The sequence below is a fragment of the Micropterus dolomieu genome, linkage group LG14 (assembly GCF_021292245.1).
Source record: "Micropterus dolomieu isolate WLL.071019.BEF.003 ecotype Adirondacks linkage group LG14, ASM2129224v1, whole genome shotgun sequence".
NCBI classification, from domain to species: Eukaryota; Metazoa; Chordata; class Actinopteri; order Centrarchiformes; family Centrarchidae; genus Micropterus; species Micropterus dolomieu.
The window spans coordinates 11,448,662-11,476,193 of NC_060163.1; the positions used below are offsets into that span (position 1 = coordinate 11,448,662).

Here is a 27,532-nt window from a genome sequence, read left to right on the forward strand (position 1 = left end):
CCTTGTACTCACAAAGTGACACTGAAGCGTGGTTAAACTTTAAGGCCTTGGACAACCTCTAGCTACTCAACTATGCAATCGGTGCTGAACCACAAATGAGAGCTGAGACGAGAAATAGTACATGATTTCTGGTGTAAAGGCTTGCAACAGGCTGAAGAACAACTGTGAAACAAAACTGCACATCTGGAAATATTTTATTTCAAACCTGCTACATCTGCATGACATTGGAAGGAAAACAGAAAATAAGCTGAAAGGCAAACACTGGAAAGAAAGCTTTTAAATTATGACCTGGGGTTGCAAATGATACACAGTTTTCTTTCTAATGTTTGTTGTGGCATCTACTGCTGTAGACTATGGCAATTCATTGTACGTACACAGCCTTGAAGTGCTCGGTGAAAACGTGTAGGTTTCTAGCTTCTCTCACAGTTGTGTTAGATTTGAATGCTGCTGTTCCTGATCGATGAAAATGCAACTGAGGTTAGAAAAACAGCCATGTTAATAATTTTCCACTTCTTGTAATTGCAGTCAGTGTGCCATTTATATGTATATATAAATACACTTTACATATAGTGATGAATGTGATTCTCATGTTAAACAAGTGCTCTGAACAGAAGTGTTACATTAAATTGTGTTATGCTGTTTTTCAGCACTGTGTGGCTTCTTCAGGACAAACATATCTCAAATTTTATTCAAGAGTACACATTTGCATGTGAATATATTATTTGGGGTATAAAACAGAGCTGCAACTGCAAACTTCCTACATGTACCATTTTATACAAAACCTAAAAATATAGATGTTTATAATAAAAAAAACATTTTATGAACTTTACATAACATCATTTCAAGGAGAAAACATCAAATTTGATCACTTTGAAAGCTAAAAAAGGCTTTCATTTACATGATTTTGTTGGTTTTCCATCCAGTTTATCTTTTTTTCTTTTTAATTAGTTGAACATGCTGTAAAACAAATCAGATTTTATGGGCTTAATTTTGCTTGACAGATGGGTATAATGTCAATATTGAGAAATTAAAACTGAGGAAAATGGTACAGAGGAGGGAAATCTCCTCAACAAGATAATTAAAGCAAACAAGCTATAATTCTGTGCACCACAGTAGATGAATAAGGCGACATTATAAAGTAAGGGTCAATCAACTACATTAAAATGGAGCCTATCCAAGCTTATACGTTTATTTCATGGCACTTTGTGCTGGAAATTCTATGATTATTTCCAGATTAACTGTATCTATAAACTAAAAAAGTGGAATCAAATTAACTTAACCTATCTGAATATTTCACTTTTGCTCTGAACCCAGCTAGTTTCTGTATTTCTACAATAAGTTATCATTTCAGATTGGCGATAACTGCCCCCCCACCCCCCCTGAGAATACTATCATATCCATAATATTTACACTTATGGCTGCAGCAGACATGGCTGTACATTCCCTCTAATAAATGAGGAATCAGGTGATCAAATAACATACAAGAACAAGGCACAGTAGAGGTTTCTGAGCCACTCAAAAAAACAAACAAAACAAACACAAGTGAAACATGACATAGCTCTGATTTTCTTAATCCCAAGCAAACTCTCATTTCTAAAAACAAATTCATTCAAGAGATTACTTCAACATCAGTCGCTCACGTCCCCTTTTCTAACTTTCAATCAAGAAAATGTAAACAGTTTGCTTTAAGTAAGCATACAAAAGTGGTTACAGACATTCATCACATGTTAGCTAAAGACGTTCACATTTAAAACACAATCAAGCCCTTTGAGTGACTAGAGTCTAAAATGACTATTACAGCATGTAGCAGGAAAATAAAGCAGGACGTAGAGCATTTTGAAGTGTGAGAGTAACAAATATTATCTTGGTTATAAAGTCTGTTGTTAAAACACTGTAGTGCCAGCTGAGGATGTCATGAAGCTTCCTGCATAAATCACATGTTTAAATTTAAAAGGCTTTTTCCACAGTAGCAAGTCAACAAAAATGACTATTTAGGAATCAAGTACTTTAAAATAAATCTTCCCTTTTATCTTCCTTTTCCTTTAAAAGTAGCAACAGCACTGGCTATACACTGATCTTTACAAAAATATGTTACTATCTTTATGTTTTTAAATGCAACTCATGGGCTGCCTGATTTGATGTCTTAAGTGTCACCCATGCCATGAAATTCTACCTGTCACACACAAAATCAGTTACGTACAGGTCAAATTAACCTCCGATTACCCCCCGTCTCTCGCTCTCTCTGCTGAAGTCCTCCCACGCACACGAGCACTTCCAGATGCAAACACAGTGATTCAAAGCCTTGATTATAGATCTGAAAGTCCCTCTGCATGTTCACTCAGCTCCATGGTGTAATAGTCCAGAGGACGCCTGAGAATACAGAGAACATTAACATAAACAATTAAGCCTTAATGCCGCCAGAATCTACACACTGAAATTACACTACAGTTTCCAGTCACTCACATTCAGAGGATTCCAGGATTACGTTTTATAATTTACCTTTTGACTGTTTACTACCACTACTTCACTCTGTGATTTGCTGCATTACCCGGAATGACTTTCAACAACTTCTAGAGCACTGTCGTGAACTTTCTGAATTTATTTCACACACACACACACACACACACACACACACACACACACAGGTGAAGAGAGTGATAGGGATTAGCATTAAGGAGCAGGTTTTACAAGCCATGAAAAAGTTGAGTCAGTGGAGGAATCTCTAAACTACGAGGCTACTTCTTCCCTCTATGACAGACAATGACTGTTGTACGTTGGTGCAGAATGATAAGACACGAAGGGCTTGCTATTCTACAGACACTTGACATTTACTGCTGACATTTCACACTTTTGGATTGTGGATTTTCACTTAATAATTATTAATGCATGTATCCAAATGTCACAGTGCACAAGGCAACTGGACAGAGCTAGGATCTACCCTAAAGCCTCAGAACCTCAGTGTTTTATTTTTACTTTTGGATTATTTTTTTGCATGTGTGGCAGTTACTTTGTGGTCATTTGATTAATTGCAAATATCCATATGCACCAACAAAAGACCAACAAAGCTGGGGTGACAGAGTTTTCACCATTGCAGCCCCCTCCCTCTGGAACTCCTTACCCATCTGAAAATGTAGCAACCTGGACTCTTTCAAATCACTCTTTAGACCAGCTTTTAACGTCAAATAATGTTCCACTTAACCTGCTGCCAACTGTTATTTATATGGTCTGTATATGGTATGGCTTTTATGTATTTTGTATTTCATGTTTCTTACCTATTGTTTATGTATTCTATCTATTTTTAAATATACATAACTACAGGTTTTACTGTAAAGTGTCTTTGAGTGTCCTGAAAAGCACTATAGAAATAAAATGTATTATTATTATTATTATTATCTAGACACACTCTCTTGTCGAGGGGCCCTAGTTTTAACACCTCTCAAGAGTCATAGAACGATTAAGAATTGCACTTTCATAAGCTGGGCACATTTCTCATTATTTTCTATACTTTGCATTTATTTATGTTCTTAAGACAGCGGTTCTACTATTTTATACTGTATTGACACTGTAACATTTCATTATATTAGATTTTCACAGATATTTATTCACAGTACACACATCTAATTTAGTACGTAGGTCATTTTGACTCTTCTAATCAACAGTTGAAAGTATCTTCAGCGACAGCTCTAATGTAATCTGTCATGGTTGTAGTTCATGTTCTTTCAATAATGCAGAAAAACACCTCCGCAGACTGCTGCTTTTTCATTTCCTTTTCTAAGAATTTAGACTTGTGCAACCCCAAAAGAAAAGGGCATAAAATTGAGTGTGACTTCTCTTTATATTTACACAAAGCATTTTCTAAAAAACATTATCACTGTGGGTCAGGGAGGATTAAAGGCAAAGAGCAACAAAAGAACACATCTTCGGTGTGAGACTTCCAACAATGCAGCTAAATGGGCACTGCTGATTGTTGATTACACACATTTGTTTTAAAATATGCTATTCACAATACTCAGTCACTGTGTAATTAACGCAAGCATTACAAGTCAAAGGGTTAAACATATGTTATCCTTATTATGTAAGTAATCTGGCTCTGTGAAGATTTCCAGCAAACCAGTGTCAGTGTGCACATCCAGCAGAGAAGACAGGGTTAGAATAAGACTCCTCACCTCCTCCTGTAGAAATATGTGAACAGAGCAGCTCCCAGTCCCAGCAGCAGCAGCACTGCTACTATCAGCCCTATCTGTAACCCCAGGGCAGACGCTAGGAGAGAGTCAAATAATAAGTCAGTCACTCTTTCTGAACATGTTAAATATGTTTCAACACAGCATGGCAATTCAACATCCTGATGAAACTTCTTCCTTTAGATTCTATAAGCATATGCCAGGCTTAATACACAGAAAGCCAGTCGTCTTTGCAAAATGGACCTAACAAGATGCCGTCTATGCCACAGATAATTTCAGCTGTGAATCCCTCATATTGTAGGTTAGTAATTTGAATCCTGAACAGGAATGGCTACGATACAAACTATTAAAACTACTACATTAATTTATTTAATGGCTGTTGCTGAAAAAAAATCCACCCATAAATAGGATCATTACTTTAACTGCTTCATTGTCCTTCTCACACTCCATGTAACACGGCTAGAGTGCAGCAGTCTATATAACAGCAGGGGTTTGTCAAAGGAAGGCTTAGATGATGTTTACTTAATTTTCTTTTTGCCCCATTCTGCATTTTCATGTCACTGCTTACATGAACCATAGCTTGTGTAAGGAGGAAGAATGTCTCTGATACAAGAGTGCTTTACATTTATGGTAATTATAGCTCATTTATGAAGAGCTACAAGCTCTCAGACGGCTCACTATTCTTTAATGCTTCAATGTCATGATTAACATGACATGGCACTTAGACCTGTATTTGTTACATGGAAAGTCCTGTTTTTAAAAGTTGTATTATTATCTGCAGATTGTCATTCTACATGTTATTATGAAATATCTTAGGTTCTATGGCTCAGAGTAAGACACACAAGAATATATCTTCTAACTTTTGCAAACACACTGTAAAGGCTGCACCGCCTCTGGATAAGATCCTAATGATGATAATGTGCCACTCTGCCTGCTCTGGCAGATCTTATTACATTCAATCCCAGATTTTACCACCAGGACAACATGTCTAGACATGCATGTTGGCTCAGTGGTGAGCTTGTGCAGGGCCTTTCTGTCATGCAAACCTGTGCTTGTATAACGGTCCGTGGATGGCGCAGAGCAGACGTCTCCCTGAGCCGATGAAGGATTCATGTGTAATGTCTGGATGATGAGGGCCTTCTGATGGTCCGACAGCGCGTGCATGTTCCCCCACACTCGTAGCCACCCAGACGCACAGGAAAAGTTAGCTCCTTGAACACAAGCAGATCGACAAATGTTTCATTAGCTTCATATGAAAGCGTTCAGGACACGCTTTAGCTTGTTATTACACTGGTGGCACACTGCTTGCCAAATGAAGAGAAGGTGTTCTTAAACCACTGCACTCAAATTCAAATGCACTCACTAAAATTAAACCCAGACTCAGCTGTTAAGTGTGTTCCAACAACATAAACACATATCCATACTTTACAACACCATGGTAACTGCGACCTACACCACTGTGTTCATTGTTGACTGGAGTCTCGTCAATCAAGTTCTCTCCCAATAAATGGCTTCAGTGGTCTTTTTTATTAGCATCCTTTTGACAAACACGTGATTTTTCAAACCTCAGGGACAGGCCAGTCAATTTTTACATTACAAATCAGTCAAATGTGACAAATTTACACTGAATAAAAGTGCCTCACCTTGGAGATACAAGGCAGAGATGCCACAGTGACACTTCTGCTCCAGGTAGTCGGCCACCTCAGCCACCCTCCTCCCCTGGATTAGACCACTGCAGTCTGGGACAAACAGAGAAGAGGCTGTCAGCTTCTATGAAGGTCTGTTTACGGTGTTATAACCACGAGACAGACTTAGAGAGTCAATTCAGACATAAAAAGAAAGTAATTTCTACATTAAGGTTTTATCTTCATTGTTTTAATTTTATTTTGTCCCTCTAAAGACAAATTTTGCCATTTTGACCTTGAGTATTTGATAATTCAGATACAAATAGGAAAAATGGGGAGAGAAAGAGAGGAGCATATCATGGAAACGTCCACAGCTGGGAAACAAGAGGCTGGTAAGCTTCTTAACCACAAGGCACCAGGACACGCCTCATGGTTGCATGTTTTTTTAAAGTTTTGTATGCAATGTCCCTGTACGCAGGATAAGCGGTTGATGATGGATGGGTGGGGGTGCGGTGGGTGTATGCAATGTTTGTATGCACTGTACATTTATACATTTATAATGGCACCACTTTGTTTAGAATATGTGTCTGACATCAATTATGTGATGAATTTGGCCCATTCATCTCAGTGTCCCAGATTCGGCTCAGTAGGGTGAGGGTAGCTTTCTGCATTGCTATCTGCCACAAAATATGACACTATCTGTCCTTAGATCATATTTTATTCAGTTTCACGTTTTAGGTTTGTTAAATAAATGGCTGTTAAGCGAATGAGATAACACAATGTTGATTGAGCTTATGGCCCACTGATGAAAGTAATGCAACATTTTTATATTTGCAGTATTACGAACTAGGTGTCTGTGGCGACATTTCCCAAAAAAATGCTGTATTAAGTTACTGCTTATGCAAACTGAACATTTCCTACTGCTGCAGCTTTACATTAACAGCAAAACACAAGTTGACTTTTATTACATGTGTAGTAAATGATAGTTTGTCAGTGAGCACTATAGTTGAATGCTGTAATTTTCAGCATTTTTTGTCAGCGAAAGTTTAATATACTGCAGACAGTAATGAAAAAAGAAGCAGCAGCTACAGAGATGTTAGATGAAGAGCAGTAGGCGACAGGCTGCACACATCCAGCTTCTCAGCGAGGTAACAAACTCCTTTCATTGTGCCCTGCTGTTCCCAGACTCATGCCGTGTGCAGGATAAAATCAGATCACTGCTGCTCACAGAATGACAGAAAAAGGCCAATTATTGACTTCTTTATTAAAACAACAATAGTTTTGCTGACCCAGGATTCTGTGACCTGTAGTATTAAACCGCATTTGCTGTTTTCACCAAGCGAGTGTCGCCATATCAACCAAGACTTAAATCTTAAAGGGGTAGTTCGGATTGTGGGGGAAGTGTGGTGGTATTGGGGTACTAGATGACGTTCGGCATGCTCACAGTTTGGAGAAGCAGTCCCGGCATAGAAGTTGTACTACTGATACTAATCTTTAAGGATTACAACTTTTTGTAGTTATGATACCTCACCTCCTAACTTCTCCGGCCAGTCACTGGACAGGGGTCCGAGGCAAAGATCAATGTCACTTGAGAAGGAAGAGCTTGGACAGACGTTGGTGCTGCGAGGTGTGGGTGAGGAGCTAATCCAGGAGGCGGGGCTCCTCACCTCACAGCATGAACACCGACTGAGCGAAACAGGGCCATCTTCCACAGACCTGCACATGCACGCAACAGTACATGTATGACACACATGAATAAACAGGATGATCAAGTCAAAAAAGCGAGTTTGCCTAGAATGACATAAAGCAAAATAGAATTAATATGCAAACCAATAAGTTAAGGCAATAATGTATTTTGCAACATTTACATGGTTATGGTTACAGTAATGCTGTTCTAAAACAAGTTTACATGGATTTCTTCAAAACACAAAAATGGTTGTCACTCAACTGCATATTGCAATGTTTGCTTACTGCAGCTGAAGCTAAAGAGGAAAACTTGCTTGATTAATGTTGGAGTAGGTCGATCTCACCCAAATGGATGGAGCCTATAATTTTCTGGCAGCTAATTTTTAGTTTATGGGTTAATATCTAATTGTCTTTTAAATGTTAACCTCATCATCTAATTTACTTTCTTTAATTTATAAAAAAGATTTTATAGACAAAATCGCCTCATGCTCTCTTGAATTGCAGCAATCGAATGTAAGTGCTGCTGGAAATAGGCTACACAGAACCAATAAGAAATCCAGGGTAACCCAGAGGAATTCGGTTAGGTAGCCCCAGCAGACTGTGGCTGATTGAACTGTTTACCTCCAATGTTTTCCACTCTGACAAGTTCTCTACTTTTTCCCTGACACTGCAGTATGTGGTACTGGCTGTGTGAATAGCACCTTTTTTTTCCTCCGAAGGTTTCTATGGTTTTATTTAATTCAAGTGTATTTAATTATTTATTATTATTAATTATTATTATACTGTTAATGGAGGCAGCAATTTCAGCGAAATTGTTTCAGTAGAAAAAGGTGTAAATAATAAAATTTAAGATGAATTCCATTTAGCAGCTTTAATTTCAGGGTCCACCTATTGCAGATGGCTCGCTATCATGGCTTCCTTGAATAGTATGGAGCCACGTTAATGCCACGGGACAATAGATTTTTGCCTCAAAATGCAAATGGGTAATCGATGTACGATCAGATTATTTTGTCACCCTACGCATGCCACACACCTCCGTGAAGCTAGGAGGCTCAGCTAGCATCTCAAACCGACCATTTTTATCCACACCAAACACACATCAACCACCAAGCATCTAAATAAACTTACATCACAACATAAATCGATCTGTTATCTCTGTACATGGCTGCACAAGTTGCCTTCAACATATCTCACCTCTCATCCCACCTCTGTTCAGCTGTGTAACTCAAATCACTCAAATCACTAAACTCACAGCATTATTAGCCGATTAATAATACAACAACAAACGCAGCAATATACATTTACAGTTACAACCGCTCTCTTACTTTTCTTGTTCTCGCTGTTTTCAGTCCAAAAACAGCTGAATTATGTGTCAATAGAGACCTTCCGCCATCTTGGTGAGGTCAATGAGCTTTTAGGTTTCTTTTCTCTCCTCAAATTGAAGGAGAGAAGAAGAGTTCCTTTGTGGGAGACGGTCTTTATCGGCCTCTACTGGCCGACCTATAGGAGCTACAGAAAAAAATTTCAGATCTTTCAGCTAGACATCTCTTCAATACGAAGAGAAAGAGCCCACTTACAGCCCTATAAAGCACGGGATTACTTTTGGTCACAGGAATATTGATCAATATTCACTGTTATCAGTATTTCAATGTTTTGGAAGCTTTATGTTATTTGGAACGTGGTTGTACGGAGAGAAAAAATGTTTTGAAGAAACTCCCAATAAAAGTGAACATATAAACAGATATACAACAAATATTCGCCTGGTATATTTTTGAAAAATTGTGTAATAACTGCTATATTAGTTTCTTTTCATCAAATATACAGTTACATTTGTATTCTAAGACTATTAGAAGATATTCAGTTGCATTATAATGAGTTGAATGATGGTTTTAATGGTGATATTGCTATTAAAATATAGATTTTATACAAGGCAAGGATGAAAATATCATATTTTCCTTTATTGCATCTCCATTTACTCTTAATAGAAAAATTAGGTTCATTTATATGGTTGAACCATATTCCTTAGCTTCTGACCTGTCAAAGGAGACCAGAATTATGCATCTAGGCCTAATGGTTGAGGAGTTATTACTTATTTATTTTGGGTATGTTATTTTAGGCGTTTTTCCTGGAAATAGGTGTCTGTTTCCAACCTGTGCTTTTCAAACTATGACAAGCCAAATTGTCTGCTGTGAAAAAGGCCTATTAACATGCAACATGTCAATAACTGGTCATATCAGTTCATTGTGCAAGTTCAAACATGCTGTTGGTTTTTTTTCTGACCCGAGAGCTGGAATCACTTGTCTCCCTCTGGTGGCTGACAAAGAGGAGAGCAGCTGCTGGTTTTCACTGAACACAAGTACATCTCTAAGACTGGAGTTGGTCAGAGCAGTGCCAGCTCTACAGACGCTGAACAGGTCATAGCACAGGACTACTGCTCCTCGTGCTGGCACCGTGGAGCCCTCCAGGAAAATCTGATCTATGCAGGAGAGAGAGGAGGTGAAGGAGTGATGGCGGGAACAGGTATAAAACAAGGAAGAGAAGAAAAAGACAGACAGAGAGTTTGGGCGGAATAGACTGTTAATGAGAATGAGAGGAAATCTTTGTTTCATTTCCAACAGGCGTCCATACCTAAACAACGAGGTCTCCAACTGCCCTCACCTGCTGCAGTGACATTTCCAACCATGTAAAATCCATCGTGGTCAGTAGATCCGGTCAAAGGAAGGGCAATGACGGTCCCACTGTGCTCCTGGTCAAACACAGTGAGCACCAGGCCCCGCAGGTCTGTCATGGGGGTCCCGTGCAGCTCCACAAAGGCCCTCTGCTGGCTGTGATTGGTCCAATGGCCACTAGCCACCTCACTGATGATTACATGCTCAGGGGCTGGAGGGGGGCGAGGGCAACTGTTCTCCCTCAGAGGGGTGGGTGGAGCCACCTGTAGTGGTTAATGCATTTCATACATTTACGATTTTAACATCTGTGATATATCCAATACGGATCCATCTGGATTTATTTAAATATTAGTGCAATGAGAGAAAACTGCCCAAATATTAGTAGTTCAATATTTTTGGACATAATTTTTACACTTCGATATGCGCACAGATCAAACAAATGAGAGAAGATGTGTTAATTAGAGTGTTTTAGAGGTGCTGGCGTTTGGATAAAGCAAGGCTACTGTTTCCTGTCTTTGTGTTAAGCTAAGCTAACCAGCTGCTGAACGTAGCTTTATATTTAGCGTACAGATGTTAGAGTGGAGGCAATATTCTCATCTACCTCTCCGACAAAAATGTGTGCAATTCCTTTAATTACTGTTATTTGTATTCATTATACATGAGCTTTTGTCTTCTTTGTTTTCCACAATGTTGTTTCTGCCATTTGTATTAGCCTCTGAGCTAAACTGTTTTATTTCAGCATGCCCTGTGAAACCTTCGCCCTTTGTACTCACTGAAAAAGCAGACAGGTCATAGGGGTAAAGGCCTCTACAGCGGCTGAGGGCCTCATCACCAGGCAGAACCTCTGGATCCTCCAGCAGAGGTAGCTGTCCTGGGGTCAGAGCTTTACTTAGCTCCTGCGCCTCCTTATCTGATCCTCTCTGCCGATACACGACTGCGTCTAGCAGGCCTTTTGTGGGGATCCCCCTTTGTGCGGCTGATGGTGGGCCAAAAGGGCTGCGATAGAGTGCCACAGCATCTGGTCCGTTCTGAATGGTATTAGGGGGCAAGCGGAGTGATGGAGCTGGCACCAACCTGTCACTGCCCAGCAGAAAGTAGCCCTTAGACGTGGTGAAGTGTCCACTGAGGCTGATCTCCCTGTAGGGTCTGTTGTTGTGTGCACTGAACAGTAGTATCCAGATGCCCTGCAGGGAGACCCGGCGTCCCGATGGGTGCCAAAGCTCGATATACTCGCCGTCCTCAGCTGCGCCAGGTGTATCTGTGTTGAGCTCATTGATCAGGAAGTCACTGTTCCCCCAGGGTGGGAGGTGAGGCGGTGAATCTGTACCTCCTGGATTCACTAAAGCATAAAGGAAGGGATTAATTAGCTGCTGTTAAAGGAACAGTTTGACTTCACTTCACATTGTTTTTTGTATGGATTCAACATATAACGTGTTAAAGAGCTTTACAGATGCTGGTAGGCAGATTTTATTACCTCTGGACAGTACCAGGCCAGCTGCTTCCCCCCTTTGTGCTAAGCTAAGCTAACTAGCTGTTGGGTTCATATTTAACAGACAGATATGAAATCGGCAAGAAGGCGAATAAGCAACATTTCCCAAAAGGTTTAACTTCTTCTTTAATCTCAACTGTATTGAGTTGTTTAAAGAGGTGGTATTACGCTCATTTTCAGGTTCAAAATCCTATTTAGGGGTTGTACCAGAACAGGTTTAAATGGTATAAAAAACACTATATTTTTTGTTCATACTGCACATTGCTGCAGCTCCTCTTTTCATGCTGTGTGTGAAGGCTTCGTTTTAGCTATGGAGTGATACATTTTGTCTCTAAATGATCTTTGTTGGGAGTTGCACATGCGCAGTTCCTAGTTAAGGACTACTAGCCAATCAGAAGCAGAGAAGGGCGAGCCAATGAGAAGCCAGTAAACACGGCTTCATTTCAGCAGTACATGTTGCCGATCAGCTTGGCAACAAAGACTGGAGCAAGAGTTTCAGAGTGGTGAGTTATTAATCTGTAACAAATGTATCTTTCATCCATAACGTCATAACTGTAACAACTTTGTGTCCATGGACTGCCTGGTAGTGATGTGTGATACCACTTAATTCCTATCCGATCCAATACCAAGTAATACCCAGGCTGGTATTGCCGATACCGATACTTTTTACATATTTTATTTCTAGTTTTAATGTGACCTCCCTCTCCCGTTTCTGTATTTATGAGAGAAATAAGGAGTAGGCTGTGGCCTTACCAATTCAAAATAATAGCTGCATAATGACAAGACATCAAACTACTGTCATATTCTTTAATTATAATGAAAATCTACTCCTCAGAACTGCCACTTCATAACATCATCATATTATTTTGACTTAATCTCAGATGTTTAGCGAAGTTTGCAGTGTTGCTAAAGTATTTCACTGTCTTTGCACACACATCACATACAGCAGTCATTATTACCTTCACAGCTAAAATACAGCCAGATGTGACTGTTTTTACAGTCAGCTATAGTCAGCATTCAATCACGGGAAATGTAAAGGGCTGCAGCGGCTCACTCCAAAGAGGCTCCATCACAGAGCCGTAGTGCAAGTATGACTTTAACAGGCGGAAGGAAAAGTAGTTCCTATCAACCGAGTAGCCTATAATTAGACCATCCTGGTAAAAGTAAGATACTTATGATAAAACACTCACACACTCCAAATTACTGAGTTTAGATATCGATCCTTTTATATGAGTATCCATCCTAGAGCAGAAAATGTTGGTGTCAGAAATATCAATACTTTAGGATAGATCTGCACATCACTACTGCCTGGAGGGTAGCTAGTGTTTGGAAGAGAGAGGAGAGGTATGTGCTGCAGTGTTTTTCTGCTTGGTGAGCGTTATATGAGGCGCCTTTAGCTTTCATCCCTGTGACGTCACAGGGATGAAAGGGAAATGGCTGGACTACAAATGAGCTGTTTTCAGGCAGTTCAGAGCAGAGCTTTCTGTGGGAGATGGGAACTCCCTTTGGGCTGGATTTTGAGCTTTTTCACTTTGCAAACCTATTACATGCACAAAAAAGGTATATAACAATAAAGGAGAGGGAAAAAGCCAAAAAGCATACTACCACCTCTTTAAATAAACAGTAATTAATTTAGCTTTAAGTAAATTACTGATGTGATTAAGTTATAGGCTATTTATTTCTGTCTTATGGAAAACCTTGGATGACATTTATGGAAGTTTACCACACTGTGTTTAATTTACACTTGCCAATAGCTGAGACTGGCAAAGACTACCAGATCAATCTACCAGAAGGCAGAGAGATTATATTTAATTCAAAGCAGCCTAAATTCATTGAAATATTACTTGTTTTTTTGGTATGTTTTGTACCTTGTAGTGGTGTTAAACAATGTTCACAGGAAACAAAAGCTATAATGTGTTGACAAGCTGCATTTCTTCCATTATAGACAGCTATTGTTTAAATGAACATGCAGTTGTTGGATAACAATTAAAGGGAATGTAAGCCCTATAATATAATTAATAATGATGTTTAATGAAGCACAAACAAATGTGTTGCCTATGTTAAAAACCAATGAATATTCTTTATTGATTCTACTGACCAAGACATTTCCTGCTTTAAATGACAAAGTGTCTTGAGCTATTTTCAGCTAAATGAGCTAAATCCACAGGGATTTGTTGAGATAATGGATGAATACATGCAAACACAAAATTCTAATAAGGGATGATTGTACTTCAGAGCACCATGAGATTTGAGGAGGGACTTTAGCAGATGGGACAATACCACCATGAAGTCTAGCTCCTTTATTTTTAATGAATTTTAATTTTATGTAAATTGGCCTATAAGACATTTTAAGATTATAGAGCTGGACGATATGGCCAAACATATTATCATGATAAAAAGTTTCATATATTTCAGTATCGATAATTATCACGATAAGTATCAAATCGTTATTTCTTTTGAGTTTAAAGACTGATTTTTGCTCCTGAATGAAAGTTGAAGAAACCTTGTGGTTAATTTTGGTTTAAACTCTTGATGCCAAACAGTGGATCCCTTCACAAATCTGAGGTAGAACATTCAAAACAATTATGATAAAATCTTTGTCAACAAATATGCATGAGTAAAATTAAGTAAAAGCTTTTTTCGGTCCTTTTTCCTCAACAAAAAAAACATCTTAATAAAAAAAATTAAGTCCTAATTCGTATGATTCAAGTGAATAAAGTCCAACACTGATTGAATATTTATTGAACATTTGTTATATTGTTATTGAAAAAATTATATTGCGATAATTGTTATTGTTTTATTGTCCAGCCCTAGTAGAAGTATTACATAATTATGTTGCATACCACTGATTTTTAGCTATTTGCTACTTATGTGAAGATGAAACACTCTGCACTCTGTTGTTGGATTAAATAAAGTTGGATTGGATTGTCATTTTATACTGTAAAAAATGGATGTCCATTTATTTTATGCATTCCAGAAAGAAGCTGAGGCTTCTTATTTGTTTTGCATGCAATAAGCCAACAAATCAGTACAACAAAAGTACTCAGTTTATAGTAAGTTTGGCACAGTATCACTGATTTAGAGGCGCACAAAATAACATACAATGAAACAACAATAGCTTACACATTCAGCAGCAAGAGCAAGCAAGAATATTGATTTAGTTTAAGTGACATACTGTAGGATAGTCCTAAATGGCTAAAAGGTTAATGGAACATTTTGATAAACATGCTTATATGGTGTCTTGCCGAGAAAGTCAGGTGACAATCCATGTAATCTATTCTAAATGTATTATTATTGATAATAGCCGCTTTATGGACACTGAATGTAAACTTAACTGTTTTTACGTGAAACCTCCCAAATTATCTAGGGATTGTAATATCTAATATATTTCCTTTTCTCAAGAAACTTTCGGTGCAAACTTTTGTTTGTACACATCAGGGTCTCAAAACCCTATAGTTATGACATACTTCACATCGCCATCATCCACTCCAATAAACATAATTGAACAAACAGTTCCTTCTTGCAGCAACATCCTCCACCAACTCTCAGTTCTTTAATTTGCAATACTTGTGTTCTCTAGTTTCTTAGCCGGTTCATGATAATATCTTTAACTTCCGTGAGATCAGCATACTATCAGCATTTGAGGATGACCATTCTGAGCAGACCAATTACAAATCTCTTTCTAAGAATCACTACATGGTTCTTCAAGATTAATAAAAAAAAAATCTACTTGGAAGTATCCATGTTTGCATGCATATACATGTAGCTCCTTATACCACATGTGCCAAGTATTCAACAATTAACACCAGTCTCTTCATGCAGATGAGTCATTATAATTTTCTCATAGCCACACATAATCTTACGTTCACACATTATTAAATCATGGCTACGACTTAATTTGATCCGAGTGATTTATTACGTTTTAATATTTAACTAGATTAGAAATGAGAGTGATAATGTGAGACTCTCAACATCAGGATAACCTATATAAAAGTGCCATTGATTGAATATTTGCTAATACATTGTGAGGAGATCAAGCATCCAATCAACTGCACAATGTCTGGATCAGGTGGGACTTACTATACTGCCTGTCAAGCACACTTATTCCCTTTACTTATTCCTTTCCTAACTGCAGACATATTAGTAACAACTAGCCTGAGCTGGAAAAAATAGGCCTTAAATATTTTTAAGTAATAGTTTATTTATCAAAGCTTAATAATGTTGAGCATCTAATATACATTCATGGAGCGCATTCAAACACTCACCAATACTGTGAGGGCAGATCTTTGGCCAGGGGCACTGGTTGGGCTGTCCAGGAGTTTGCGGGGCCTCCCAAAAGACACCAGGATCTCTGGCCCAGGTGGCCACACCACAGCGACTCAGACAGAAGCCTCCCTCTCTCAAACTGAGAAAATAATGAAATCATAAAGAAACAACCACCTTATGTATTGACCCTTATTTTGAGAGGTTTAATATTACAATGTCAGTCTGTCCGTCAGTTGGTGCAACACTTTGGTTCAGACTGATATATCTCAACAACTTCTGGATGAAACATTATCCAGACATTCATGGTCCTCAGAGGATGAATCCTACTGACTTTAGTGATCCCCTGACTTTCCCTCCAGCACCACCAGCAGGTTGACATTTTTATCTTTTAGTAAATGTCTTCACAACTATTACATGGATTGCAATGAAATTTGGTGCAGATATCTTTAGTCCCCAAACCATCAATTTGTATTAACTTTGGTGATCCCAGTAGTAGCTCCACCAGCAGGTCAAAATTTTAACTTATCTTTTAAAATATCTCTACGTTTACAAGATGACTTGTCATGAAATTTGGTACACTCATTCATGTCCTATGACCTTCAAGTCCATATAAGTCATTTCCTCCAGCACCATCAGGTCAAACTTTGAATTTGCCTGATACTTTGGTTTATGAGTAAAGGAATTCCCATTGGCCTCAACTGTCTGTTGTGTTTCCAGCTAATTATTAAAACATAGAGACAGAGTGCAATTAAGTCCCGCCCACAGTAGAGGGAAAAACAATTAATCGCTCTCCACTGACTTTGTATTGTGTGAAGGTGCCTCTTTGTCTCTTCCGTCTGCGAGCAAATAATAGAAAAGGCTGCTCTGTGGACGGATGCATTACCAACAAGGGTAAAGAATCAAGTTTTTATAAGCTAAACTGAAAACCTTTAAGAAGACGAAAGTGGATACAGGCAGTAAGGCTGGAGGCATCAGCAGGAAGAATGGGAAATCTGTGGAATTCGAATCTGGACACTCAATATGCCTAAGTTTACGGCATGCATTTTTTTTCAAACTACAGAGACTGAATCTAATTAAACTATGCAGGACTTGTTATTGAGATTTGTTAGGTTAAATGATGATCTTTAAGGTTAGATTAAATGATTCGAATCAAATAGTTGTCAATATCAACACATTTTGACTTCTGGCCATTCAGTGGTTTCATTTCTCCAAGAAAAGCAAGGTAAGGAGAAGGGAAACTGATATAAGCAGACAATATTGAGTTTGTCAATATACCTTTTCCTCTCTAGTAGACGTAGGGTGCGAAAATAATCGTTTGACATGCAGAAATATAATGTTCTTAGCAAGGTTCAGGCATTTGGTTAGAATTTCAGACCATTGTTTTCCCCTCGGATGGGCATTATTAAGTGTCTGACAACATTGCAGAAGGGATGCCTACAGGGACAGAGTAGGATATGAAAGAGAGTAAGATCTTTTTTGTTTAACCAGAAACAGCTGCCATATTGCTCTTGTCAAAGCCACCAGACTCCCTTGACAATAACTTGTAATTACAATCTGAGCCTGTCAGTAGCAAAAACAAACACTTTACTGGACGTACTTTGACACGGGCGCAATTGCCCCCAAGGATTACGTAGCAGTTCTGTCTCGCTGCTGCCGACTGCAGTGCGCTAGCTCAATAGTGGACCAATTTCAAATCATTTTATCACAATTAGTCACAAAGACAAAAATGTATGTGAAACTAGGGTCCAGGTTTAAAAATACATCATCACAGAGTTGCTAGTGTGCCTGTAAACCTTTGGTCTTAACTTATATCAGGTGTTAATTAAACTTGCTGGTCAAATTCTAGTGTTGCTCTGCAAATATCTATTTCAGTCTCTTTGAGTTAGTGTGCATAAGAGCAAGAGCATACTTCTGACTGACTCTTCTACAGTGATGACGCACACCAAACAGGAAAAAGGAACAGTGGTCACAAGCGAACCCTTTCCCCCAGCGATTGAAACACGTTTTAACAGAGTTTGTTTCACAACACTTGGATAGCCAAACCAAAAAACACACCATGAGCTTCACCAAACTAGTAGGGATTCTTTCCACCTCTTCTATGTTCTGTAGTCAAATTGGGTCAGATTTACTTAAGGAGTTGGAAACACTACACTATCAAAGTGTCTTGCCTGTTGCTGAGTTGGTAGGGCTGTCTGCCTGGGATGAGAGTCTCTGTGAGGTTGGCACTAGGCTTACTTCCAGGTCCAGCAAACACAAATGCATCTAGAGGCTGTATCTGGCTCAGCTGGCTGCCCATGGGGAAGTCTGAGGCTCTGCCACTGTAAATAGCAACTGCCCCAGACTCATCTCCTGAGAAGAAAACATAACAGGAACAACGCATATACAATTAAACGAAAGTGAATGAATGAATGAAAATTGATCTAAACAAACTGAAACTCTGCACAGCTTCAACATGTGAAACCTGATTAACTAAAAAGTGGAACCGGCCAAGATATCTAGATACAATGTGGGTAGGTTGTATTTTTCAGAGCGTTAGAGCAATATTATGACAACCCACAGCACACTGACCTTTCATGTACTTCTTCTCTATGGTCTTGGACATCAACCCATTCCTGGGGGTGTCCACACGCACGTCCACACTCACACTGACTGTGTCGGTTTTTCCATCCAACACTACCAGCACCAGAGGACCTGCGGCCGGAGCCTCTGTTAGCTCCACAAGTCCGTCCACCTGCCCTCCTCCCAGCTTCAGCTCAGTAATGACAGGAATGGTTGCTGGGGCGGCAGGCGGGGTGCAGTTATTCCTCTGACCTGGGGAGGGTGAGGACACCTGAAAGCCCCAGCGATCTTCTGACAGCAGGCACCTCTCAATTGACTCGTCCCCCTCCAGTGCTGTTTCATCTTCTACGAAGGCTGGTTCCCCGGGTGTCAGAGTTTCAGCCAGGAACTCTGCACCCCCAGTACGGCGAGTCATGTACACGACGGCGTCCACCAGCCCGACGGCGGAGACGTTCATCTTCTCACTGTAGCGAGCAGCAGACGTGTGGTAGAGGACGATGGCGTCTGGGCCGTTCTGGACTGTGTTGGGAGGCAGGAGGATGGCCGGTTTGGGCAGCATGTCCACCGAGCCCACCAGGAAGAATCCTCTGTCATCTGTGCTGTGGCCTTTGAGGTCCAGCACCTTGTAGGCTACGTTTCCATTCCCATTATAGAACACAAGCGTGTAGCCGTCCAGAGAAGCCCGTTGTCCGCTGGTGTGATACAACTCCACAAACTCAGTGGTGTCCAGTCTGGGGTTGTCGGCGTTGATCTCGCTGATGATGAGGCAGGGGTCACCACTGACCACCACCACCAGGCAGAGACAGGCCGCACAGGCCAAACTGACCACCATGATTTACAGCTTCCCTGAAATACCTGCACGGGCGAGCTTCTGCAAAACAAAAGACCACCAGTTGCATTCCTCAGTGAAATAATACAACAGAGTAAGCGACTGTTCATACTGTGATTTTATTTTAAAATGACAACACAATCTGAGCCACAGAAAAGGCCGCTGTGGAAGCCTGTTCACAGCACTGTGATCAAATCTAATGTTTACTACTTGCAGACCAGATTCCCTAGAGGAGAAACCTCATAATATCATGAATGAGTCTTCTATGAATCTATTTTTTGTTCATAGTGGTGACACTGGGAGTGGACGTCTTCTGCATGAGTCATGTAAGGTTGCGAAACACACTGGCAAGCATTTGGGGACTTTGCATGAAACGGCAAAATGCTTTAGCTATGAATAAATAGGATTATTTAACTAAATGGACAGATCATGTAAAATAAATTGGAGCGGTGCCATTTTTTAATCCAGGATCAGGATAAAGTCCAACGCAAATCCCAGTACATCCCTAGATCACTCACAAAGTCGTCACAGCTTTAACGTTAGCTTCCAAAATGAGTCTTAAAGAGGCTACATTAGTTTGCACGACAGCCCCTCTCTTTAAACCGCGTTGGGACATAAAGGGAGACGTCTTATAAGATGAAGGGAGAGTGTAAGGAATGAACGTGTGCCCTGAAATTATCTCCCATCTCACGGCAGTTATTCAAGTCACGGTTTGGCTGCTATGCATGCATCTTTCCGTCGAATAAAAACGGGAAGAACTAGGCTGTCAATCTGCTTTCTCTCAGTGCCACACAAGGTCCTAAAAAGGCTACGGACTTACTATATTTTCTTGGTCCTTGTCGGCCAGGTGTCGCTTGTTGCACACGTCGAAACCTCTCAGTTGAATGTAAAATCGTCACCCGTCGGAAGTAATTTTGGTAAAGTTTTGTTTCCTGCCCTCCGCCGCTCCCTTCATTCACAAAGCAGCACTTTCTCCCCCCGGACTGTGGGCGGTCAGACTGACTGAGGGGGATGATGCCTGCCAGGGAAGCTCTCTCTTTTTTTCTACGGCTCAGTTCACCATTCAGCCATCCACAGCTGAAGATAAAACACCAGCAAAGCAGCAAAACCTCATGCTTGTGGAATAAAAAGGCGGGTTAAGTGTAACCCCCACTCCAGAAATTGTACTTATACTGTGAAACTGTGGTAATTTATGTTTTAGAGAAAAATAATACCATGGCCTTGGGTTCATCCCAGTTAGCCTCGTAAAAGATCTGAAGGGGGCCCCTGACCCCACTTTGAAATAGGGGAGAGCTGGTTCCGTTGTAACACTTCAGTGACAGCCAAGTTTTCACCACACAATTCAGTTTGGTTTTTGAGTGATTTTTGTAAAAAGTTTTCTTTCATCTCACTTTCTCCAAAGCTGTACTGAGTGGTGGACAAACTACTCAGATCTTTTACTTAGGTAAACATCAATACCACAGTCATGCATTCAGAATTTCACTTAAAAGTAGTACTAGCATCCATACATAGCTGGATACATAAAGTAACTTCCTCATTATGCAGAATGGCCAATTTCAGAATAATGTATATTATTGAATTATAATTATTAATGCATCACTTTAATATTGCAGTTGGTAAAGGTGGAGCTGATTTTTAACTATACGGGCTACTGCTGGGTAGTTTATGAGTTTTACCAAGGGGTCAATAACGTTTTATCTCTAACCATTATAATACATTTATTTGTTGATTATATTTTGAACCTTTAATCAGAATCTGGTTCAGTTATTGGTTATTATTAAATTATTAGATAAATTTAATGGAGTAAAAACTAACTAAAGAATTCCTTTTCAACTGAAGTAGATCCTTAAAATTGCACCCAAGAACAGTATTTGGGTAAATGTAGGCTACTTAGTTACTTTCCACCACTAGCTGCATTAATACATAATATTTACCTATTTTGGAAATGACCTGATCTGTCTTGTAGAGGGGTCAAAATCCTATTGTATCAAGATATAGTTGTAGTTCAGACATAGAGGTACTGGTTGTTCTCTTGAGCTCTATAGGCAAAATATAATAAAACCATTTTTGCCCCAGGCCCCCATGGTTGAATGCCAATATCAATAATTCCTTTAGCTTTTTAGCTTTCTTGTGAAGACTACATGTTCATAATGCATCATAAGCTTAAGATTTGCATATACAAACAGCATGATTACTGTGTAGCATAATGTAATGTGCAAGATCCACAGCGCTGTAAGTTAGGAATATTACGTCATTTATACCTAAATAAAAGTACGTGATGCAATAATCTCAGTGTAAACTCACTGCAGATCCTTCAGGAGCATTACTGCTTGAGAATATTATAAAGATCTTTCATTAGGGCTTAGCAGTTATCTAAATATAAATATTAATTGACTAATTAAACTGACATTTTAAGGTTACTAACACATTTCCTGGAAGAGGGTTAATATCTTGAGCACCTTGATTTATGCCTCTCTGGAGAATTAGAAGTATGTGTAACAGACATTTCAATATGTTGCTGCACTTGGAAAAACCTAAAAGATTACGAGGCTGCTGTGAAACTTTTTCAGCTTCATTCCTCCTGCAGACTTCTGAATGGATTCATGTTGCCCTTTTAAAAATCGTTTCATGTAAAATTGGCCACAACAAATGTGGATTCAAGCGGAAATCGTTATACTATATTTCTCAGTCAGTACGCACAAAGTTTAATTTGTGCTTCCTGTGGAATTAGTATCACAAAGTATGGCCACATGAGTAATACGTGACTGGGGAGTTTACAATATATTAAAAGAGCAAAAAGTCAGATCGTCATCATTTATGTATTTATTTTTATTTTGTTGAATTGCCAGTAGTTAACACACAAATTATGATTCAACATTTGCATACTGTACATCTTATTCCTTTTCTTAATTCCGCTGCATAATTCTCAATGTAAAACAAATGGTTTGTTTGAAGAGTATGTTTCTATTTGGCCACTTATCAAGGCACTGTTGACCATACTGTGTAATCGGAAAGTTTGCGTCAATTATGAATATTCAGCATCTGAGTTAAGCCAAATACTATTGTCGTGGTGCAGCGGGGAGATAAATTGATAAATCAATATCAATACTGTAATATTAAACTTAAAATAATTTTGGGTTATATAAAAACAATTTATAGCTTGAATGTTGCTCTCACAAACTGTGCCACAGTGAACTTCTGCAATTTTCTGATTTTATTTGACAGCAAAGTGAACATGATTTTCTCAAAGTTTGTTGTGTCTAAATGTCTTCTGAAAGAGATATCTCCAGATAGATTTGTATTTGGTTAAAAGGAAAGAGTTAAGAATAGTTGATTCCAATTATCACTATGCTGTGGTCTCTGTTCATGGTAGAGATGATCTTTAACCTGAGCTCAGGGTTTAGGGTTACAAAGTCTGTGCTGATCCATTAAGTCAGCAATGTGAGGTTTTCAGTGGTTAGTCATTAAAAGTGGTTATTCAAGTATATTTTCAGCAGCTGATTTTTTGTTCAGATATCGAATATATAATATATAATAAGGTCATGTGGGTCATTTTGTAAGCAGGGTTGGTCTGTGAACAAGACATTTCTGTGACCTTTTGAGCCCAGATAATAAGCTGCTGTCCACAATATTTCTATCACAACCTGCTTAGGGAATTTAATCGACTACATCAGTATTTTAAGGTAACAGTAGTGCATTAAACTCACATACTACTTTTAGTGAATCGTCCTTTACACTTTTCATGTTTTTATCATGTTTTTACATTGCTTTAAATAACATTACTCTTCTACTCATGGATTTGTTTTTCTGGTCCCTATTTCTCTGTGTTGGTGAATTATTAAAAAAACAAAACAGCACTTAATTTCGTGTTAAAATGCGTTGTAATTCGCGTAACTGTGATCGTAACGGGTATAATATTACCTATTTTCTTTTAGTAATGCGTTATATTACTGCGTTACAGCAAAAAGCAATAGGCCTACATTACTGCAATTGCGTTACTTTTGTAACGCAATTTTGTAAGTCCCAACACTACACCAGATACAATATGAACTACTCAATTGCTACAAAAATGAATAAGTAGTAAGTAGTAAATATAGCCTATTAAATATAGTTGGTTTTAGTGTGAAAAAAGGCCCAATGTAAACTTGTAAAATGTAATCACTAAAACGAAGTTGTGGTGTATCACAAATTAGAAATGTGTCAGATGTTGTATGCTTGCCTTTCTTCGTGAAATGAAGGTTTCTGCTTGAGCCAATTCTGAAAACAGGCATCTCTGTCTTTTTGTCGCTTTATCAACATTACAACTCTGATATAATCTACTTTCTGCGATGGACTGGCGACCTGTCCAGGGTGTACCCCGCCTTTCGCCCAATGTCAGCTGGGATTGGCTCCAGCCCCCCCGCAACCCTGTACACAGGATAAGCGGTTGACAATGGATGGATGGATGGATGGATATAATCTAATTTGTTTTTCCAGCCTTGGCAATACAATCGCTTTTGAAATGTTGTGTGAATAACTAATGCCTCTTAGCACCACTAGATGGCCCTATAAGCATGGGGGAAGTTTTTTTCTGATGAATTGCTGTCTTGTTGACACAAACTGTCAGCTGGGGAAAATCATCAAAAATGCTTCTAACAAGTAAGATTCCCTGAGGTGAAACTGTATGGGTAATTCCGCGTAGAGGAATGTCTTTTTCTGATGTTCTGGTGAACGTGTGGCATTTCTATTTCTATTTGTGTTGTGCTAATTGACGGGAAGTATATTTTGAAACAAAAAAGGTCAGTTTAAATGTTAATGATGTACACATTTTGGTTTACATGAAGTTGGCACTGCAGTGCGAGCAGGTATTGGAACATTTCAATTGAATTTCTGTCAAAACGCTGCTGGCTTTTCAAGAGTCAACAACCCTTTGACAAGGTACATCTAATTCATTTGGCTGGTTTGTTTTGATGACTCACTACTTAGATGTCCTCTCATCTAATTCATCACTGTTTGTGCTGTTCGTAGTGGAAAACACTCTTCCTCGCAGATAATGGGGAAAGATGGTGTGCTCGGTGTAACAATTTGAAAGTTGCATAGGCTCTTCTGTCCACCAGAATCATTAGTAAGTCAATTGTAGTATAATTGAATACTTACATGTAACTGAGGAGAAGGTGAATAGAATCAAACTCGGCTCATCACTATTAATTAACAGTGACATAGCTTAATTAAGCTAATTCAGTGTAAAACATCAAATTAAGTGAATATTAGTTCAGAAGGGTACATAGTGGAGCTGTTTCTAGATATCTTAACAGACCCTGGACCCACTCAGGATAATACAAAGCCACTCAAAGTAATCCAAATCTGCATGCCAGCGGCGCAGAACACAGCAGGATGCACATTATATCTCAGACGAATGTCACTTGTTTGATTGCAAAGCAGAATGTGACAGCAATTGGATGTGAGTGTTGAGCCATTTTTGTTGGAAGTGAAGTGAAGACAGCCAGCATCATCCCTGACTCAATCATCACATGAATTTTCACCCACTGGGAATATGGGGCCGACTTCTAGACATATCAAATGCTGGAGCAGGCACAGTCAAATAAAACCACATCCTGTCCCAGACTTCATATTGGAAGACCACCTACAGTCTTAAGTCTTGGCATATTGCATTACAGTGTAGCATTAGAATAATTGCACTCTCACTGTAGCATGAAGTCTTGTTTGGATGCAGATTTATTAACCTGAGGTATATTTAGACTTTTATCCACTACAAATACAGAACACAAACTACTGTTGTCGTATTTGTGAGTCCATTTTTTGGGCTCTAATATTTGAACAATAACACATTTCCTTTATGGGGTTCCTCAATGGACGTTTCTAAACCTTTGTCCTTTTGGATGTCAAGACAGTTAGTAAATAGTTAACATCTAAAAGGGGCAAGGTTTCTAATTTACAGCAAAAAGTTCAATGCTCATTATAGATGTATTATAACTTTTGAGGTTTTAGCTCACAAATGGTCTTGAAGGTCAAAAATTTAAAGATATGGACAGGGTTTATCCTACTTTTTGTATTATCAACAAATCCCATGAAAAGAACAAAACCAACGATGTGTTAGTCCTCGTAATATTTATGACTTTGCTACGCAGTGTGTGGCATGTGCGCCCATTTCTTCCTACTGAAGAAACAAGTTTTAATAAAACAAACACCCACAAATACATAGTTAGATTTAAAAAAGTCTAGTTTCTGAAACAGGTGAGTACTGTAGCTTTTAGGTCAAACAGGAGTGCATTTTCTTGGTACTATTTTCAGCTGCGGATGAATACAAAAGTGGTTCATTAGTGGATAGCAGCAGCAGCAGCAGACTTGTGGAACTGACTCAAAACAAACTACAGCGCCCATGTTCAATGTAATGAAGGAAGTTGTCACACAGTGTTTCTTATTAATGTGCTTTTAATAGTTTTGGACAACAGTGAAGTTTTACGGCACAGAAGAGTGAGCTATATCAGCCTTTGGCTGCACATAAAATACTTGTTAGTAGGATCAATCTATTGTTGGTTTTAGTCTTTTAATGGGATTTGTTGAAGCAAAAGAAAACAGAACATCACCAGACTTGGTGCCAACTTGCTGCTTCAGATGACCTGGGCCTTGGCAACCTGGTCTGATATAACAGAAGTCATTAATGGCGTTTTGTGTGATCCTGTGTCTAAATACACAATGCCCTATCTGCAGCTATCTCGCACCAAAAATTGCTTTGCATGCTGTTGACCCTAAAAGCTTCCCTGGTGTGCCTCAAGCTAATTTTTCAACTCATTAACCTGAACAGACATAAAAACTAGGTCGCTGTGAGGGCAAAGCAAAGTTTGTGTATAAATTCACGGCAGGAAAGCATGGAACAATGCAATGCAGAGGGAGGCCATGCTAACTGGAGTGTTTGTACACTACAGATCTCAAAGCGCTAATGACAATGAATTATGTGATAAGAAAGGGCACCGATGCATCACAGAGGCAATGTGCCTGTGTAGAAGTTTTTTTACCTATGTGTGTTTAGATGTGATAGCTCACATGCGCGCGGTCTAACAAGGAGGTGAGGGCAGGGTTTAACTTTGATGAATAATGTGGGAAGCTCTGTCCCCACCCCGCCACCCTGCCACACCACCACCAACACCTCTCATTTCCTTCCCCTCTGTCTTGCAGGCACAGAGGAAGCTTTCTGCCGCTACTACTTTTTTTCAAGAAGGCACCCAAAGAACCTCATCAACATTCAACATGCATCACCAGCTCACTGCATCCAATCATGTGCGCTTACCATACAGAGTGCATGTTTGTGTGTGTGATGCAGGGAGACAGGCAGGGAGAATCCCTTTGTGTTCATTATGAATCCCCAAGGTCATGTACAGGCACTCGTGAAGAGATCCGAGACAGGCACCGTGGACATGATTTTCCAGGTCAAAGTGTGGGATGAGGATTTAGTATAGTACATTTAGGTTAATGGCAGTTAAAGGCATCACCAATGTGTACTGACGAGATCTGTGTTGGATTATTGATCCAAAGTGATGCTTCATGTTACTTCTCAGCGCCAGCAGACAAAATCCTCACAGTCACAGTCAGAGATATTTGACGATGTGAACTTTCTCTGGTAAACATCCCCCTACATAATCTGTGGGATTATCCAAAAGGGTTAACTGCTGAGAGGGGATGAGAGGTGCGAGAGCAGGAGCTTGGCCACAAGTCGATTTCTCCGAGAGATTGCAGTCATGTTTGATACCCAGTTCCCATGGCAACCAGCGACCATGGTGTACCTGACCTATATATGTGCTGTACGTACACAAACACGCGCTAACCATCTGTTACTGTCGCTTTGTACAGCAGCTCATGGGGATTTTAGTGGTTGCTGAATGAGTCTATCAGATATGACAAGAACAAACAGAGGAGCCACGAGCTGCCTTCATCATTTTTGAGAAGCTGTCAATGATTTGTGTCAACAATGGCTGGAAGTCACATTGAGACAAGCTGTGTTTACAGTAGACTGTAATAATGAGGGTATTATTATAAGTATGTTGACATATAATTTGTGACAAGATGGAAATACTGCAAATTTTAAAGTGCCAGAAATAGTTACTAATAAAAAATACATTAATCCAAAAAAACTAACTCAAAAAATCATTTGAAAAGTTCAGTGGTTTGATAGTTAACTGGTGGACTGTAACTAAGAAATTTCATACATGTACTCAAGTACTGTAATTAAG

At 39.3% G+C, this 27,532-nt stretch overlaps 1 protein-coding gene across 1 annotated transcript; it reads right to left on the reverse strand.

Moving 5' to 3' along the window:
• Positions 1-176: 176 nt before the first annotated feature.
• si:ch211-183d21.1 lies at positions 177-20,269 on the reverse strand. The gene is made up of 12 exons (XM_046069521.1): positions 20,125-20,269; positions 18,485-19,346; positions 18,085-18,265; positions 15,916-16,055; positions 10,935-11,500; positions 10,151-10,424; positions 9,773-9,968; positions 7,338-7,522; positions 5,825-5,920; positions 5,228-5,392; positions 4,167-4,260; positions 177-2,370 (listed from the first exon to the last, which is right to left on the reverse strand). The coding sequence occupies exons 2-12, from the start codon at positions 19,305-19,307 to the stop codon at positions 2,307-2,309; spliced, it is 2,784 nt and encodes a 927-aa protein (XP_045925477.1). The 5' UTR covers positions 19,308-19,346; positions 20,125-20,269; the 3' UTR covers positions 177-2,306.
• Positions 20,270-27,532: the final 7,263 nt, after the last annotated feature.

Bases quoted from the DNA above. Each gene is read 5' to 3' on its own strand.
- si:ch211-183d21.1 (XM_046069521.1), bottom strand. From the start codon at position 19,307: ATGGTGGTCAGTTTGGCCTGTGCGGCCTGTCTCTGCCTGGTGGTGGTG. The intron at 11,501-15,915 runs GTGAGTGTTTGA...TTTATGCTTTAG, and splicing joins GATCTGCCCTCACAGTATTG to TGAATCCAGGAGGTACAGAT. The intron at 5,921-7,337 runs GTGAGGTATCAT...TGTTTGTCCCAG, and splicing joins CTGGCCGGAGAAGTTAGGAG to ACTGCAGTGGTCTAATCCAG.